The 19140-nt window shown below is 41.2% G+C and overlaps 1 protein-coding gene across 2 annotated transcripts in view; it reads right to left on the reverse strand.

The window, feature by feature from the left end:
* Positions 1–19140, reverse strand: part of LOC129708433 (casein kinase I) — a 47693-nt gene that overhangs the window by 15725 nt on the left and 12828 nt on the right. For both annotated transcript variants that reach the window (XM_055654186.1, XM_055654185.1), the window contains exons 2-8: positions 13887–13997; positions 8507–8655; positions 6574–6802; positions 5441–5611; positions 3648–3796; positions 2339–2507; positions 1167–1306 (exon numbers count right to left, since the gene is read on the reverse strand). In XM_055654186.1, the coding sequence (XP_055510161.1) occupies positions 1167–1306; positions 2339–2507; positions 3648–3796; positions 5441–5611; positions 6574–6802; positions 8507–8655; positions 13887–13997 (1118 nt within the window). The remainder of the gene's footprint in view (positions 1–1166; positions 1307–2338; positions 2508–3647; positions 3797–5440; positions 5612–6573; positions 6803–8506; positions 8656–13886; positions 13998–19140) is intronic.

Here is a 19140-nt window from a genome sequence, read left to right on the forward strand (position 1 = left end):
CTGTCGCAGCTGAGAGATCAATCATTTTCATACACGTAATTCCACAATATCTATAATCGGAGCTGAATGTCTGGGGAAGAATAAAGCTAATTTATTGTTGGCCAAAGAAATAAATTTCCAGCAGAACATGTCCCGATTCGAGACAGCGTGGATTCAAATACCTGTGTCATGTCAAGTTAAACTGCCGGTAGGAGTCACAAAGGTTCAAAGATTTAGTCCACTCAGATATCCTGGCTAATAATTTCTGATATCAATGACACAGTCATCAAAATCAACCTCTCTCTTCATTTCCAGAGGAGCAGAGGAACAGAAAACTAGAGTAGGGAACTGAAATAATAAGAAATATGTACATCTTTCACTTTGTTCTACTTTTAAAAGGTGGTTTGAAAGCTAATCTTGCTATAACAAAATTTGTATATAAAGGGATATCTGAGTGGACTAAATCTTTGAACCTTTGTGACTCCTACCGGCAGTTTAACTTGACATGACACAGGTATTTGATGGTGGTTAAAACATATCTCTACTTCACTACGTGACTACTTTAGCTCAAGGGAATGGCGGCACAAAACATGAAGCTGCAGGCAGCCAAGGTAATCACTACCAAAAATAAAAATTCCTGGAATAAAAATTCCTACAAATATATACTCTCTTTTCTTAAGGCGTGCACATGATGCAGCTTCACCTTATAGAAAGTCATGATACAAACTCTTTTCTCACAAACCAACTGCACACATAGGTCGGCGTCCTCTCCAACAAGCCTCCGACCAGAAGATGTGGAAAGAAAACCAGTCTCCATCTAAATTTGCAGCACATTTTCTTCTACTTAAAATGTTGGTATCACTATTAAGGATGGCATTTACTGCCCATCCTGGTTGCCCCTTATAATTACGTGGACTACTTGAAAAATCACGTTCACCTCTCTCCTGTGGAAGGCATATTTAGGCCCGCAAGCTTCTTTCCCCAACAGACACGGGAGAACTAGTTGGGCGTGCCCTCAAAAAGTTTGCAGATCCATGATCACTTTTATTGGTAGCCGCTTCTTATTTACAATATTTTTCTGCACGGTTGGCCAAAAACATATCAAACAGCAAAGGAATTTTAGAAAAGTCTGCTGCAAAATGAAGAAGTGCCTCACGCATAGTTTAACGTTTTTTTAGTGAATATACCTGTGATGTTGACATTCGTGATGTGTCCTGACGGCCAGTGAGATCTGTTGAGGAAACATTAACGGCTGCACCGCGGTGTAACCTCATGCTGACTTTACGCTCCCGTTCCATACCTGAGACAGGGCGTGGGGATGTATTAGCTGAGGAATAAAATGGCAAAACACCAGTTAAAATCTCTCACTTTGTGGGCATGGTAGAAGGAGGAGATTAATGTTCATTTGTCCATGTTTATTTAGTGGAAGTAAAACCTAATACAAAATACTCCATGTACAAAAACCTACAAAACTTCACACAAATAATTTGGAAGCCTCGTATTTTATACAGTCATACAGAGTGGAAACAGGATCTTTGGCCCAACTTTCCCAAACTGACCAATATGTCCCATCTAGACTAGTCCCACCTGCCTGCGGTTGGCTCATATCCCTTTAATCTTATCCTATCCATGTACCTGTCTAAATGTTTCTTAAATGTTGCAAAAGTATTTGCCTCAACTACCTCCTCCGGCAGCTCGATCCATACACCCACCATTCTTTGTGTAAAAATGTTACCCCTCACGTTCCTATTAAATCTCCCCCCCAATCACCTTAAACCTACGTTCTCTGGTTCTCGATTTATCTCCTCTGGGCAAGAGACTGTGTGTCTACCCGATCTATTCCTCTCATGATCTTGAGCATCTCTATAAGATCACCCCTCATTCTCTGACGGGAATCATATCCTAATAAGTGTTCAGTGGTGGTTTCATACCCTAGTAAGTAAGTTTTATTTATATAGTACATTTTAAGTCAACTCGCATTGACACCAAAGTGCTTTACATAAAATAGATAATAAGTTTCCATACCATAGAAAAAGGTTAAAAAAAATAATTAAAGAAAATGGACACATTATAGAGTTCAACACAAACGTCCCCCCACAGCAGAATCAAAAATTTCCACTGTGGGGAAAGGCACCAGAAAGTTAATGTTAATTACGTTCTTTTTGGACACATTAGATTCACACAAATTAACAATCTAAGCCTTTACAAGTAATATGAGCTAACTAATAAATGCTCAAAACATTCACATCTTACATATTTCTCTTGTAAAATATAGAAAGGGCATTTCAAAAATGGAAATCTGACCACAAATGAAATTTAAACCCACAACTAAATTATCTAGGTCCAGTCAATGACTGACCGGTGTGGGATGTGGGAGTGAGAGGTGTCTGTGGGGCCACTTCCTGATTTCCCCTCAGTCTCCCCGAGGCGGTGGAGGGTAAGCCGCGGGCTGCTGGATTTCTACTGTGCCTCAGCCGTTCCTCCAGCTCCCTGCGCTCCCGATCTTCGTCTGCCGCTCTGTTGGCTCCCTGAAATGAAGAGCGAAGAAAGCTGATACAAAGAAATCCAATCATTTCTCATCACAAATCAACTAAACTATTCAAGGAATGACTTGGCCAGCATTATCCCTATCTTATCAAAAGCACACGAAGATAGAAAAGAAAATACGAAACATTGGAGATAAAATGTGGCTGCTCAGCAGGCAGCGCAGAGCAAACAATGCAGGACGGACAATCATGTTGCCTTGTTAAGCAGTTAATTTGTTTCTTGTCTTGATCCAGCCAGTAGTACTCCAAATATCTTCCAGAATATTTTTACTTTCTCTCTCTCTCTAGATTTTTGTATAACTATTGGGTGCACAGTGGCACAGATAATAGAGCTGCTACCTCATGGCGCCAGAGACCCGGGTTCAATCCCGACTCGGGTGCTGTCTGTCTGTGTGGAGTTTACACGATCTCCCTGTGACCGTGTGATTTTCCTCCCAAAGTCGTGTGGGTTTGTAGATTAAGTGGTCCTCTGTAAATTGCCCCAAATGTGTAGGGTATGGATGAGAAAGTGGGATATGGGTCAAACGGGACTAGCTTAGAGAGGGCATCTTGGTTGGTTGGCGTGGACGTGTTGGGCCGAAGGCACCATTTTCATGCTATGTGACTAAGAGAAGGGACCCCCCCCCCAAAAAAAACTTGATATATACTCGATTTAATTCAGCATCTGCAGTTCTTTCCTACGTAAAAAACATTTAAACCTTTATCAGGTTCTAACAGTTCCATCGTGCAAATATTCTTCATCTGAAGTCTTGCACTCACAGCTAGAAAGATCGGATTTTCTTTTCAATGCTTCGGTGCAAATTGTTCAAGAGATCAAAATGTCTGAAATACTGTAGGTGCGAGTACAGGTGGGGCCCAGGGTTAGCTAATATCAGAGATTTCAATACTCATATCCTTTGGTTATAAGCTGCCCAACCCATACCTGCAGGCTTTGTCCTGCCGCTCCTTTCTTGCAGCTTTCTCTCTTCCACCCCCCCCCCCCCCCCCCCCCCCCAAAATCAGTCTGAAGGATTACCGCATTATACAGATGGTAGTGAACTACATTTCCAATAGTAAAGTAGAACTAAAATATGAATTTATACAAAACATAAAACAGTTGCTGAAAACACAAATCAAACGTACAAATTTGAGCATGTTCCAGTCAAAGACATAGTCGTAAGAGAAGCCTTGTCGGTGGAAAAGGTTTCGAAATAATTGCCTCAAGTACGAGTAGTCTGGTTTGTCATCGAAACGCAGGGAGCGGCAGAAGTTCAAGTAAGTAGCAAACTCGGCTGAGAGGAAATGAGAAAAAGTCACAGTAAATGGTTATAGTTCTAAACTTGGATATACTATGTACCACCATATTGCCGACAGAAAGGGCTCAAAATTAAATGTAATGTTGTCGGACCAGTAGGAGGTGGTTAATATTAAATCAACAAAGCTTATCAAACCTACCTGAAATACTAGTTATTCAACCCTTGTTCTATTTCATGTAGCCAATTCACAGATGTTGCCAGAACTCGAGGGCTGAGCCACAGGAAGAGGTCGGCCAGGTTAAGACTTTATTCCTAGGAGTGCATGAGGCTGAGGGGTGATCTTATACAGGTGTATAAAATCTTGAGGGGAATAGATAAGGTGAATGTGCAGCATCTTTACTCAGGGTAGGGGGAAAAATCAAAAAATATCAAGGACCTATGTTAAAGTTAAGAGGGGCAAGAAATAAACCTGAGGGACGACTGTTTCACTGTGTGTGGTGGTATATGGAACAAGCTGCCATAGGAGGTAATTGAGGCGGATATTATAACAGCATTTAAAAGACACTTGACAGGTACATGGATAGGAAAGGTTAGGAGGAATATGCCCCAAACTTGAGCAAATAGGACTAGGTTAGATGGGGCAATTTGGTGATCATGGACGGGTTTGGCCAAAGGGCCTCTTTCTATGCTGTACGCTTCGATGAGTGGAATTATTAAATTAAATGTTAGTTTCAAGGTCTCCAAAGTTCCAAGGATTTTTCTCTATGATGAAGGAAGCACAATAATTGTGGATGCTGGTTTAAAAAAACCCAAAGTGCTGCAGTAACTTAGCAGGTCAGGTAACATTTCTGGATAACATGGATTGGTGAAGTTTTGGGTCGAGGATCTTCCTCAGACTGAGATACACATCCGCAATCATTCCAATTTAATGACGTCCTTCCTATAGCTGGGTGATCAAAACTTCAAGAGTCTGAAGAAGGGTTCCGACCAGATATGCCACCTATTCTTTTTCTCCAGAGATGTTGCATGACACACCGAGTTACTCCAGCATTTTGTGTCTTTCTTTGGTAGAAAGCAGCATCTGCAGTTCCTTCCCGGTCTCAAAGTGTGGTCTCACCAATGACTTGTACAGTTCAGGCAGCGCCATGGGTGCTTCTAAAACCACCCGAAAGGGCCTATAACGTCGGGCCTAGACGCTTGCAGAGAATAATACGACTGGGCTGGGAGGCAGAACTCTTGGTGCTAACACCTGCACCAGAAGCATTGCGGTAGTCCCAGGCAATCTCACCACCACCGTCTCAGGCTAATTAAGGACCAAAATTAAACACTGGCCTTGTACGAGCCTGAATATTGGATAAATGCAGAAAGAATCTGGTGATGCATTGCCTTGCAGGAGCTAGACTGAGCATGAAGAGATTCAGCTCAAAGAAAATAGTGTCATGTGATTAAGTAGCCTGAGGCCATCTTTCACAACTATCAAATTTTGAGAAGTATCAAGTCATACTAGTAACTATGTTGTAATTATAAATTAGGGCTTATTTCCCAGAATCTATTACGACAAATTACAATAATCTGACAGAAAAACACAAGACACTTGATTGGATTATAAATCTTTACGAGCACCACTGTTAGTCAGGTCTTTTGCTGACATTTTGGCCTTTACTTAAAATTTCCACATACACGAGTAACCTTTGCAGAGAGAATCAATGGGCGTTGACATTTTCTTTTCACTAATGCGCTCATATTTCTGCCTTTTTGTTGCTGCCTTCAGACCTTGCCAAGGCAGTGACCCCAAGTTAAAGTACATCAAAACATAGCCTAGAGACTCCAGATCATCACGTCGACTTTGCTCTGGAAAAGAAAAGTGCACATCAGCCTGGAAAAATATTGTACAGCAAATATCAAAATCGCTTCATATTTGCACCAATTATTTAGGTCTTTCGAAACTGGATTTTGTTGTGAAAGATCACAGCGCACAAGCTTTAGAATTGCCTGCGTTAAAATCCCCTTTATCTTAAAATTTACTAAATATATTATTTGTCTGACAGAAGTAGTTATGTTTCTATTGTGCTTTTACAATGTTTTTGGACATTTTCAACTTGCTTCATATAAATTAACAGCTTAGAAATACAACTGCAGCATCGTAAGCAACAAGACTAAAGCTTGTCATGCTTCATAAAGCTGCAAATCCTTGCATCATGGTGCAGTGGATGGAGTCATCCTACAACCATCTTTCAGGCTTCTGAAGAGCACTTCCAAACGCTAAGGTACTGCCTGATTCACCTGCACCCCATTGGGAAAACTACATTGTCTATGGAACACAAAAATGCTGGAGAAACTTAGTGGGTGCAGCAGCATCTATGGAGCGAAGGAAATAGGCAACGTTTTGGGCCGAAAAGTTGCCTATTTCCTTCGCTCCATAGATGCTGCTGCACCCGCTGAGTTTCTCCAGCACTTTTGTGTACCTTCGATTTTCCAGCATCTGCAGTTCCTTCTTAAATATATTGTCTATGGAACTGATTCCCTACAATGCTGAGAACTATATTCTGCACCTTTGCTCTACCTATTGTATTTGAGTTTGACTTGATTGCATTTATCTACAGTATTCTCTGTGATTTTATTGGGTAACATGCAAAACAAAGCTTTTACTGCACCTCGGTATACGTAATACATAATAAACCTCAATCTAAATGACTTCTGCTGATTGGAGAAAAATAATGTTTAAGGATTGGGATTTCAATATCACAAATATGTGCATGAAATGCAAAGAATAATGACTGGAAATCCAAGCAACATGACGCTAACATGCCTACCTATTCCCAAGTGTGTATTTATGGAGGCGTATCGAGCCGTTCCTGTAAGGTTCTTATTTTCACGATACGGTATATGTTGATGTGTTCGTGCGTCCCGGTACTTTTTTGCTAGCCCAAAGTCAATAATGTAGACCAGGTTGCCTTTCTTTCCCAGTCCCATTAGGAAGTTGTCCGGTTTCACATCGCGGTGGATGAAATTCTTTGAATGAATGAACTCAATTCTGCTGATCTAAATACAAAGAGGACAAACAAAGATTTGTAAGAGAAAGGTCAGAGAGCCCTCTGATGTAGAATTGAATCGTGCACCCTTGCGGCCAAACTCCCTCCTCCTCCCTCACCCCCCCCCCCCCCCCCCCCCCCCCCCCATCGTTAGAAAGCGGGTGAGACCATCTTTCAAGTTTCCTGCAGGAAGACTCACTTTTGGGCAGAACAGAAGCACAGCTGGTACCATCCCTGCCTCCCAACACCAGAGACATGGATTCAATTCTGACTTTGGACATTGCCTGTGTGGAGTTTGCATGTTCTCCCCGTGGGTTTCCCCCAGGTGCTCCGGTTTCCTCCCACATCCCAGACGTGCGTGTTTGTAGGTTAATTGTCTTCTGTTTATTGCCCCAGCTTTCAAGGAGTTGTTGAAAAAGTAGGATAACATAGAACTAGTGTGAACGGGTGATTGATGGTAGGAGTGGATTCAGTGGGCCAAAGGGCCCGTTCCAATGTTGTATCTCTGAAATAAGACGGGACTGGTATCTTTTCCATCCATCTTCGCCCATTCCAGCCCATCAACCAATCTTACAAAAAGTAACACAGGGACAAAAGGAAGTTTAACTCGAATTCAGTTCGGAGCAAAACTCCAGTCGGCATTCATTGAAATAAGCCATTGTTTCAGAATTCCTAATCCTGTCATTATTAATATAAACAGGAACTGTTGTAGACCAAAGTTGGAAACCTATAGTTCAGGCCACCACACACATCCCCCCCCCCCCCCCCCCCCCCCCCCCCCCCAATGCATCAATTTAGACTTGAGATACAGAGCGGAAACAGGCTCTTCGAGTGTACTTAAGGTACAATTTCACTGTACCTTAATTGGTACATGTGACAATTAAATTGAATCTTGAATCTACCCGTTGTCAGGATCGAACCTGGGTCTCTGGCACTGTAAGGCAGCAACTCTCCCACTGCACCACCCTATATAATAATAAGTTCCCTCTTTATCACCTTATACCTTACCTAACCACGCTTCCCCATTTACCATCTTGCCAATTTGTAAATAATGCAATTAGGTTGGCTTTACCAGCAGACTACAACAGAGGAGCAAAATGCAATTGGATAAAACACAAACAGCCGACAGTGTAACCCTTCCGAATTTTAAAACAAACTAATCAAAGGTCCTGCACTGTTCATTGTTTATGTTTGGGCAGCACAACTGGAAGAGCCTACTTTCACAAGACAATGGATTTCAAAACTGCATGTGGGGATCAGACGGACATTGGACTCCCCGGAAATCTTGGCACCTCTGCATCAACGTATACCCAAAGCAATTTGCATTGATGCAAAACGTAGTGTAGTCAACCAAGAGCCAAATGGTGTTCTTGGAGAGAGGTTCTTCAATCCTTGCTCCTTTTCTGGTCGAGAAGCAACCTAGTTTCTACTTAGCATATTTCCACAACTGAAACCTCTGGGGTTCCCGCAGATGGGAACCAGCAATCAAAAAGCCATATTTTACCCCTTGTAGCCCTGAAGCATCACATTGATTCTTTCACAAATCTTTTCACCTCAATATAATATAATGATAGTTGCTGGAAAGAAAGGCACATATTATATTAGGAGGTTGAAAATGGATGCAAACTGGAAAGGAGAAAAATATCACTTTTAGCCTTTTGCTGGCAATTGCATACACCTTCACACAGAAGCTACAGACAGGAATATTTCTTACCATCTGATCAGCAAGGAGGAGAACTGTCTTTAGGCTGAATTTACGGGAACAGAAGTTAAAGAGATCTTCAAGACTTGGTCCAAGCAGTTCCATCACCATCACATTGTAATCTCCCTCTGCGCCACACCACTTGATGGTGGGGATCCCAACTAAAACAGAAAGTAATTTAAGACAAGTGAGCACAAAGAAAGCTCAAGCATTTGTGGAATTGCATTCTTATTAAGTTTGAAATTGAGTTTCAGAAGCCTTACTTAAATACCAAGTTCTAAGTTAGATTTTATTACAGTTCCACTGTCGATTTTCTGGCAGCTTTAATCTGGACAAAATGACGAGAGTGCACTTGAAGTATCTCCCCCCCCCCCCCCCCCCCCCGAACATGTGTCGCCTAGGCCGAATTTGCCCCCTGCAGCGGGGGCTTTGGAAGCCGGCAGATCCATTCCCAGCGCCAACTTTGCAGGCCAGTGTATCGCCCCTTTCCCCCCACACCCCCATATCCGACCCTCTTGGAGGCCGTGACCTCTGTTGGTCTGGCAAAAGGATAATCCAGAAAGGCTCTGGAACCAAGGGTGCAGGAAAATCGGTGATGGATCTGTGTACGATTATAAACATAGAAATCTCTCTCAATATAACAAATATTTCAAAAGGAAACGGCTTAAGATTCAAACCACTGATTACTCACTTGTACACTTGGCTGATTTCAGGCCGTCAATGAGTGTGAAGAGCAATTTGAAAAAAAAACAAAAAGCTAATAAATGGTCTTCCATGATATAAAGAATTGAAATAATGAGGGGGTTATTAGTTAAAAACGAATCATTGGTTTACTTAACTTCATCAGAGAAACCCACTCACCAAGAAATAAAAACAAACTTGCACTCACTTATTTACACTTTATTTAATCACAATCCCCATCCTCAACTATACTGTTACCAATGTCCAGTCTTATCCTAACACTTATTCCAGGTTTGATTCTGCCAAATTTTGGTTTATTCAATTTTTTTTAAAAGGTTGCTAAAATGTTGCCACATTTTGAAGTAATTGTCCATCTAATCTAATGACTTGAAAATGTGGGCAAAATATCTTGATGTTATTTAAAAACTGTGTCTAACAATAAAAGATGGAGCTAATATTAATTTTGCAGCTGTAAATATTAATCGTTTTCTATTATATTTGGTTATCTTAAACTGTTCGAGCACAGCAAAGTATTTTGGATTTGTTCACTGAAGGAAGAACACAACTTCAAGAGTAAACGCAACTACAGAGTAAACAGAAATGTCCCACGTCTAGTGGGTGTGTTACACCATTTTATCGCAATTGCAGACTAAGGCTGTTTTACTAAACAGCAACAAAGATATTAACTAGACTTTCCTTCCCGACGTGACTGCTCCACTCAACCTCACGACGGCGAATCGTCCACTAATGACAGCCGCTGAACAATACTAAAAAACACTGGGTTACCAAGCAACAATCCCGTAGCAAGTATGGAAGAGAAATCAGTGATAAATACTTGGTGTGAAATATCTTTCTGTAAGATAACGACAATCCAATCAATACCTGATTAGCCAAACAGATACACGTATTTTCCCTCATGAAAAAAAGATTTCACTTAAAAACAGGACATCAATATCAAGATCATGACAATGCCCCATTTATACCATGACAAAGCAAAAAAAAAAAATCTTGGTTGAACACACGAGTGCTGGAGTAACTCAATGTAGCACAATAACTCATACAGCATTTCTGAAGAACATGGATAGATGACATTTTGGGTTGGGACACTTCTGCAGACTTGGGAATCTGAGGAAGGGTCCTGACGTGAGACATCACCCGTCTTTGTCCGCCAGAGAAGCCGTCTGACCCACTGTGTTACTGCAGCACTTTGCGTTCTACATATGATTCCAGTATCTGCATTCCCTTGTGTCTAAAAACACATCTGGGTGGCCTACTTCTGCGTTGAAGTGGGTTAATCGGGTAAAAAAGCACCTCATCCAAGCGATCAATCTTAGATTAAGTGCTGCAGAATTCAGCATTGACAGAGGTCAGAGAATGTGACTATAAATGAGACCTAGAAGGCAATGCTGTAGGTGCCTCTGAACCCACTTTGTAACTTTTTGCATGTCATTCTTCTGTATTTACTGTGAAAGCCAAAGACACCATAGAGCGGACCTGTATTCAAGGAGGGAATTGAAAAAAAAATTAATGAGAGGGGGGAGTAGGGTAGTCAAGTCTGTTTCTCTACAGCTGTGGTTCTAAATGCACTGAACCCACTTTGTAACTTTTTGCATGCCATTCTTCTGTATTTACTGTGAAAGCGGCCCCAGAGCAGAAGCGACCACGTCGCGGGACTGGAAACTGGAAAAACTCCGAAAACCGAGCTAATTTTTCTGCTCTGCACACCAAAGCACCATTGGCAACAAACTTGACCCGAAACGTGATGAGCTCCCCTCCCCAGAGATTGTCTGTAAATCATTGCTTAAATGTTAGTCGTTAGTTTGGAGGCTTTTATTGAAGGGGGGGTTGAAGGGGTAAACTCCCCCTTTGGTCAGAGATGGAATGCCTTACCGGGTCGCCGTGATAAGACCGCAGCGCTGTCAACGCCGGTTGTAGCTTGACACACCCCTGGAAGCGAGGCGCTGGACGGACCCCACCCCAGCCTATGGCAACATGCTGTAAAGGGGTGTAACGGTAAGCTCCAGGGCGTTTGCTCTCTCCAACTTCGCGGAGCTGGGGTGGGGGGCGTCCGACCGCGGGCGGCTTGGCCTCGCAGCCAGGGGTCGAGTTGCCGGGGTCGGAGTTACACCAGCAGCGCCGGACAGAGCCCCTTTCGGACAGAAGCCCCCAGCTCCGCGATGTTAGTCGCCGACTTAGGGGACTAAGAATTAAAGTTTCCCCCTAACCCCACCCACCCCACCACCACCACATAAAGTGTTCCAAACTAACACTTTTATGCAATGATTTACAATCTCCGTGTAAAGGATGGAGACAAGAGGAAAAAGAGCTTCTCCAAGGAAGGAGCGTGGGGAAGGCGCAGCTTCTGATTCTGGTATCTTAGAAGCAATATTGAAAATGAACGGAGAAATGAAAACAAGATTCAGCAGTTTGGAAGAAATGATGAATGGAATTTCAAGCAAATTGAAGGAAGTTCAAGACAAGCTGATTATGTTACAAGGTGAATCTCGTGAACAGAAGGAACATATTGACAACTTGCGAACCTTGGGCCAGGAAAGAGATTTGAAGATTGAAAAACTGGAACGGAAAGTGAATGAAAATACCCGGGCACTTGAGCAATACAAGATTAAAACCATGGATCTGGAAAACAGAAGCCGTCGACTGAATTTGCAAATTGTTGGTTTGCCTGAGGGTCAAAAGGGGATAATGTTATAAAATCTGCCTCTAAAATGATAAAGGAGGCTTTCAACACCGAGCACTATGAAAATCTTCCAATTTTGGATAACGCACACAGGATCGGGAAGAAATCTGGTCTCCAAGATAAACCGAGACATTTGATCGTTCGGTTTCACTTTTTGCAGATGAAGGAGAATATTCTCTGAGCAGCAAAAAAGTTGGGCAAGGTTGAATATGAAGGATGCAAGTTTCAGTTTGTTCCAGATTACAACCGTGAGCTAATGGGATTGAGAAAGTCTTTCCATAATGTAATGTCTGAGTTGTTTAAGAAATAGTTGCGCCCCGCCTTCCTCTATCCAGCTAGACTGCGTATACGACTCTTTAATGGTAACAACTGATTTTTTAACAATCCGCAAGAAGCATCCAGCTTCCTGGAGGCTTATGGGGCTGAAGCCGCGATGGGGAGTTCCTGATAGTCGATTAAGTTACAATTGGAGATTTATTTTGACAGTATATCATTTTGCAAATGATTAAGAATTTAATTGGATGAGTTATTCTTTAATTACTTTAAACATTTTTAGTATGATGGTATCAAAACCACAACTTTTACCTTCTCCAAGATACTGTTAATTTAATGTAATGGTATTATATATTAACTTTTAAGATCTTCTTTGTTAGCTCTTCTACTTTTAAAAAGTCAATCGAAGGATTTTCCCCCCATCTTTAGACAAACAAAGTGAAGCAGTTCTTGTTTTTCATATTTTGACCTTGGATAAATAATAATATGTAGCTTTTGTTTTTCACAGTTAACATGCATTTTTTAACCATAACATTAATTCATTTTGCCCATTGAGTGGTAAATATATCTACTTTCTACGTTGGGAGCTGTCATTAGGAGTGATGCGGGTAGGGGAGGGATTAGGTAGCGTACCGACTGTCGACTGGTCAGTTTCGGGCTTTGCATGGGTGCGGGGGGGACGGGACGGGGACTTTTGCTTTCAGTTTAGTTTTTTCTACCCTTGAGAAGGGTTCATAAGGGTTTCGGCCCGAAACGTTGCCTATTTCCATCGCTCCATAGATGCTGCTGCACTCGCTGAGTTTTTCCAGCATTTTTGATGACAAACAGGGACTTAAATTGTTGAAATTCTTTGCAGCCCAGATTCTGTTTTGCTTTTTTTTTCTAGTTTAGGGGGTTTTGGTTTTCTCCTTTTTTTCTTTCTTTTTATCTTTTTATTTTTATATATACACAAGTTCTCTTTTAAACACTTAACTATATTTACATAGAGACCGGGAGGTCTATATTCAATGTGTATTTTGACACTGGACTCATATTTAGGTTATACCTGTTATTAATGTTATCCTGATCCTTATGTATCCATATCATTGTTATGTGTATTATTATTATTATTTGTTGTTGTTGTTGTTGTTGTTGTTTTGTCTTTGAAAAAAACGAATAAAAAGATTTAAAAGGGAGATGGACATGAAAGAAGAAGGCTGTGAAAGCAAATCTATCATTCTTCCTCATTTAACTGATCAAACTTGGTACCACAAAATCCTGCACAACTTGGAGCCAAGGATCAAAATCCTGCAAGCAGAGTAAACTAGAGCACTGCTACATGTTTATGTGGCAGTGCTCCATGACAATTAAACACTCTAGATTCTTGAAAAGAAAATTGGAACAGAGTTAATTTTCTCCTTGAAGTGACTTCATATTAATCATCGGGTACTATAACTAAAAGGTGGGGTCAAGGAAAGAGCGTTCACGTCGAGGCCCCGTTTTCACCAATCTTTCCACCACCACGCACAAGAAGAGCAAGACAGAAACCATTGTATGCAGATGCCGAGAAGTGTGTTCAGCTCTGACTGAACAACTTCTAATCTTGTGTGTGGACTCGATAAGAAGACGACGACTATGTAGTCTATAATGGCCGTATAAGGACTATAAGGCCATTTCAAGTACATAAGCAAATATGAATACAACCTCACAATTCTGAAGATAAAAAACCAACATGGCAAACACAGTAAATAAAACACCTACCTCCTCCTTGCATCATCTTGTAGATCTTGCTCTCAATGTGCAATTGGGGGTGTTTGGTTTTCACACATTCCAGTTTGATGGCTACCTCCTCTCCTGCAGCAATGTCGGTCCCTGTGAGAAACAAACAAATGGTTTATGCCATCAATGGAAGGCTTATACAGAATCGCAGCAAGGAACATCACCGTTAAATTAAAGCTGCTGCTTTAAGACTAAAGTATGTACCCGATACACTAATGCAAAATAACTGGCGAATGCAATACACTTATCTTGAAGAGTGAGCCAACTGGTAAACAACAAATTTAACATCAAGGAACTGAAATCATCAGAAACTTGCAAAATGTAAGCTGTTGCCCCAGTGGAATCAGAGGTCATCAAAATTCACACCTCCCTAAACCACTTCCAATGTCTGCTAAATACAAAGCGGTAATACAATTTGGGCAGCAAATTAGACAAACACAAATAATTACACAGTAACATCCTATGATTTTTTATATAATGACTGTGGCACTGTCATTATTTACAGACATTGAACCAACCCAACCTCAAGACAAAGGAGGGAGAAAATAACATAATAAACTATTTGTTGAAACATATGTAGGAAAGAACTGCAGATGCTGGTTTAAACCAAAGATAGACACGAAAAGCTGAAGTAATTCAGCAGGTCAGGCAGCATCTATGGAGAAAATGTATAGGTGACATTTCAGGTAGAGACTCTTCTCACCTATTCCTTTTTTCCCCAGTTACTGGTGGGTATTCTGAGGGATGGGATAAGCAGACATTTGGATGGACAAATGCTGAAGACGTTTTTTCTGTTTGAGTTTTTTGAAGACGTGACCAAAAAGGGCGATGAGAGCAGGGCTGTAGATGTTGTATACATGGATTTCAATAAGGAATTCAAAAAGATTCCATATGGCTGGCTGCCATGGAAGGCTTGATCGCATGGGATCCAAGGAGAGATAGCTGAATGGATAGAAAATTGGCTTAATGGAAGCAGAGGGTGATGGTTGAAGGTTACTTCTCAGACTGGAGGCCTGTGACTAGTGGTGTGCCTCAAGGTTTGGTGCTGGGCCGTTACTGTTTGTCATCTACATCAATGATTTGGATGCGAACATACATGGCAAGATTAACAAGCTTGCTGATGATACAAAAGTGTGTGGTTTTGCAGATAGTGAAGATGGTTGCGATAAATTGTAGCAGGATCTTGATCGATTGGCCAGGTGGGCTGAGGAATGGTTAATGCAGAGAAACATGAGGTGTTGCATTTTAGGAAGTCTAACATGGGTAGGACCTACACAGTGAATGGTAGAGCACTGGGGAGCGTTGTAGAGCAGAAGGATCTAGGTGCAGGTGCATGGTTCCTTGAAGGTCGAGTTGCAGATAGATAAGGTGGTCATAGAAGCTTTTGGTACACTGACTTTCATCAGTCAGAGCATTGAGTATAGAAGCTGGGAGGTTCTAAATGCGGTCTCACCAAGATGAAGGGAGAGGTTGAGAGCGCTGGGACTCTGTTCCCTGGAGCGCAGAAAGATGAGGGCCGATCTTATAGAGGTGTATAAAATCATGAGAGGAATAGATTGGGTAGATACACAGAGTCTCTTGCCCAGAGTAGGGGAATCGAGGACCCAAGGACATAGCTTTAAAGTAAAGGGGAAAGGTTCAATAGGAATCTGAGGGGTAACATTTTCACACAGAGCGGTGGGTGTATGGAACAAGCTGTCACAGGAAGTAGTTGAGGCTGCGACTATCCCAACGTTTAAGAAGCAGTTAGGCAAGTACATGGATAAGACAGGTTTGGAGGGATATGGACCAAACGCAGGCAAGTGGGACTAGTCTAGATGGGACATGTTGGCTGGTGTGGACAAGTTGGGCAGAAGGGCCTGTTTTGCACTGTATCACTTTATGACATTATCTAGGTAAATACATGGTAAATGCCTTATGTCGAGAAAAATAGCCACACATGCATGTATGTAATCGGAAGAAGGGCCCCACCCAAAATGTGACCTCTCCAATTTCCCCAGAGATGCTGCCTGACCCACTGAGTTAGTCCAGCATTTGGTGTCGATCTTTGGTATAAACGAGCATCTGCAGTTTCTATTTATTACACTTATGTGGACAGCAAGGTTCCAGTCTCTGTTTAGCCTGCGATTATCAAAAATCCATTTTTGGAATTAATTCTATTGGACATTACTGGGTACAGATTATAAGGCAGACGAAAGGCAAGTGGCTCTTTAAAAACTTCCAAGTTGGTTCTGAACTGCCATTTCACATGGACATCAAAACAGGAAATGTTCTACTAGATTAGAACTTTCAAACATGAATGAACTGGTGATATAATTCTGTTTATTTTTGGATGGTAAAGTTGCTTAAATTAGTATTCAGAATGTTCTGTACTTCTTTGAAGCAGTGAATTTAACAAAAAGAAACACTAGCTCATCGAAAAACAAAAGGACACAAACTGATACTACGAGAGCAAAACAGAATTAACAAGCTGTGATGAAAACTGGGAAGCCAGTGCATGCAAAAATAAAGTGCCAGTAAGATTGTATTGGCAGTTTAAAATAAAGAATGGGGAATAATGCATTTTGGCGATAAATAAAAGCAGAATGCTGCTGCACAAACGTGACTCTAACTGGAGTATTATAGCCAAAGATAGACACAAAAAGCTGGACTAACTCAGCGGGACAGGTAGTATCTCTGGAGAGAAGGACTGGGTGACGTTTCGGGTCGAGACCCTACTCCAGACTGGTATGGGATAAGGGAAACAAGATATAGACAGTGATGTGGAGAGATAAAGAACAATGAATGAAAGATATGCAAAAAAGTAACGATGATAAAGGAAACAGGTAATTGTTAGCTGTTTTTGTGTGAATATGAGAAGCTAGTGCAACTTGGGTGGGAGAGGGATTGATAGAGAGGGAATGCAGGGGTTACCTGAACTGAGAGAAATCAGTATTCATACCACTGGCCTGAAAGCTGTCCATGCGAAATACAGAGCCCTCCATAATGTTTGGGGCAAAGACCCACCATTTATTTATTTATTTATTCACCTGTGTAATCCACAATTTGAGATATGTAACATAAAAAAATCACACATGGTTATAGTGCATTTTCATATTTTAATAAAGGCCATTTTTATACATTTTGGCTTCACCATGTAGAAATTACAGCAATATTTATACATAGTCCTCCCATTTCAGGGCATCATAATGTTTGGGACACAGCAATGTCATGTAAATGAAAGTAGTCATGTTTAGTATTTTGTTGCATATACTTTGCATGCAATGACAGCTTGAAGTCTGTGATTCATGGACATCGCCAGTTGCTGGGTGTCTTCTCTGGTGATGCTCTGCCAGGCCTGTATTGCAGCCATCTTTAGCTTATGCTTGTTTTGCGGCTAGTCCCCTTCAGTTTTCTCTTCAGCATATAAAAGGCATGCTCAATTGGGTTCAGATCGGGTGATTGACTTGGCCACTCAAGAATTTACCATTTTTTAGCTTTGAAAAACTCCTTTGTTGCTTTAACAGTATGTTGGGATCATTGTCTTGCTGGAGAATGAACCACCAGCCAATGAGTTTTGAGGCATTTGTTTGAACTTGAGCAGATGGGACGTGTCGATACACTTCAGAATTCATTATGCTACTACCATCAGCAGTTGTATCATCAATGAAGATAAGTGAGGCAGAACCTTCAGCAGCCATACATGCCCAAGCCATAACACCCCCACCACCGTGTTTCACAGATAAGGAGGTATGCTTTGGATCTTGGGCAGTTCCTTCTCTCCTCCATACTTGCCATCACTCTGATAAGTTAATCTTCATCTCATCTGTCCACAAGATCTTTTTCCAGAACTGTGGTTGCCCTTTTATGTACTTCTTGGCAAACTGTAACCTGCCCATCCTATTTTTGCAGCTAACCAGTGGTTTGCATCTGGCAGTGTAGTCTCTGTATTTCTGTTCATGAAGTCTTCTGCGGACAGCGGTCATTGACAAATCCACAACTGACTCCTGAAGAGTGTTTCTGATCTGCCGGGCAGGTGTTTTTGGGATTTTTCTTTATTTAGACAGAATTCTTTGGTCATCAGCTGTGGAGGTCTTCCTTGGCCTGTCAGTCTCTTTGCGATTTGTAAGCTCTCTTTCTTCATAATGATGTTCCAAACAGTTAATTTTGGTAAGCCTAAGGTTTGGCTGATATCTCTAACAGTTTTATTCTTGTTTCTCAGTCTCATAATGGCTTATTTGACTTTCATTGGCACAACTGTTCCTCATGTTGATAAACAGCAATAAAAGTTTCTAAAGGTGATGGAAAGATTGGAGGAAAGACCAGGCTCCGAGAGCTCTCTTATACCTGCATTAAGGAGGCAATTAAACACGCCTGAGCATTTACAAACGCCTGTGAAACCATGTGTCCCAAACATTATGGTACTCTGAAAAAGTGGGGGGGGGGGGGGACGGACCCATGTATAAACACAACTGTAATTTCTACATGGTGAAACCAAAATGTATAAAAATTGCCTTTAATCAAATCTGATAATGTACACTTTAACTACATGTGATTTTTTTGTATTATAAATCTCAAATTGTGGAGTACAGAGGCAAATAAATAAATGATGGGTCTTTGTCCCAAATATTATGGAGGGCACTGCATGAGATGCTGTTCCTCCAATTTGCATTTAGCCTCACTCTGACAATGGCCAATTTAGTTTAAAATGGAAAAGGAACAGCATATGTGAAGCAGTAACTCAAGGCAAGGCAAGGCAACTTTATTTATATAGCATATTTCATACACGAGGCAGACTCAAAGTGCTTCACATAAAAACATGTCATACAATAAAATGAAATAATAAAATGAAATAAAATGAAATAGAACTAAAAGAAAAGAAAAGCAAAATTAAAAATGCATTATAAAAAGTGCAAAAGTTAAAAGTGCAATGTAGTTAAGATTTAGCTGAAAGCTAAAGTAAACATAAAAGTTTTCAGTCTTGTTTTAAAAGTGGTCAAAGTTGAGGCAAGTCTTAAATCTTCAGGAAGTTTATTCCAGCTATTTGTTGCATAGTAACTAAATCCTGCTTTCCCATGTTTTGTATTTACTCTGGGAATCACTAACAGATTGGTTTCAGAAGATCTTAGTGGCTTCTTAGTGACTAGAAGGCTTATATAGTGGAAGCATGTCAGTGATATACTTTGGTCCTAAACCATGTAGTGATTTATAGGTGAGCAGCAGGATTTTAAAATCAATTCTCTGACATACAGGGAGC

The sequence above is a fragment of the Leucoraja erinacea genome, chromosome 23 (assembly GCF_028641065.1).
Source record: "Leucoraja erinacea ecotype New England chromosome 23, Leri_hhj_1, whole genome shotgun sequence".
NCBI classification, from domain to species: Eukaryota; Metazoa; Chordata; class Chondrichthyes; order Rajiformes; family Rajidae; genus Leucoraja; species Leucoraja erinaceus.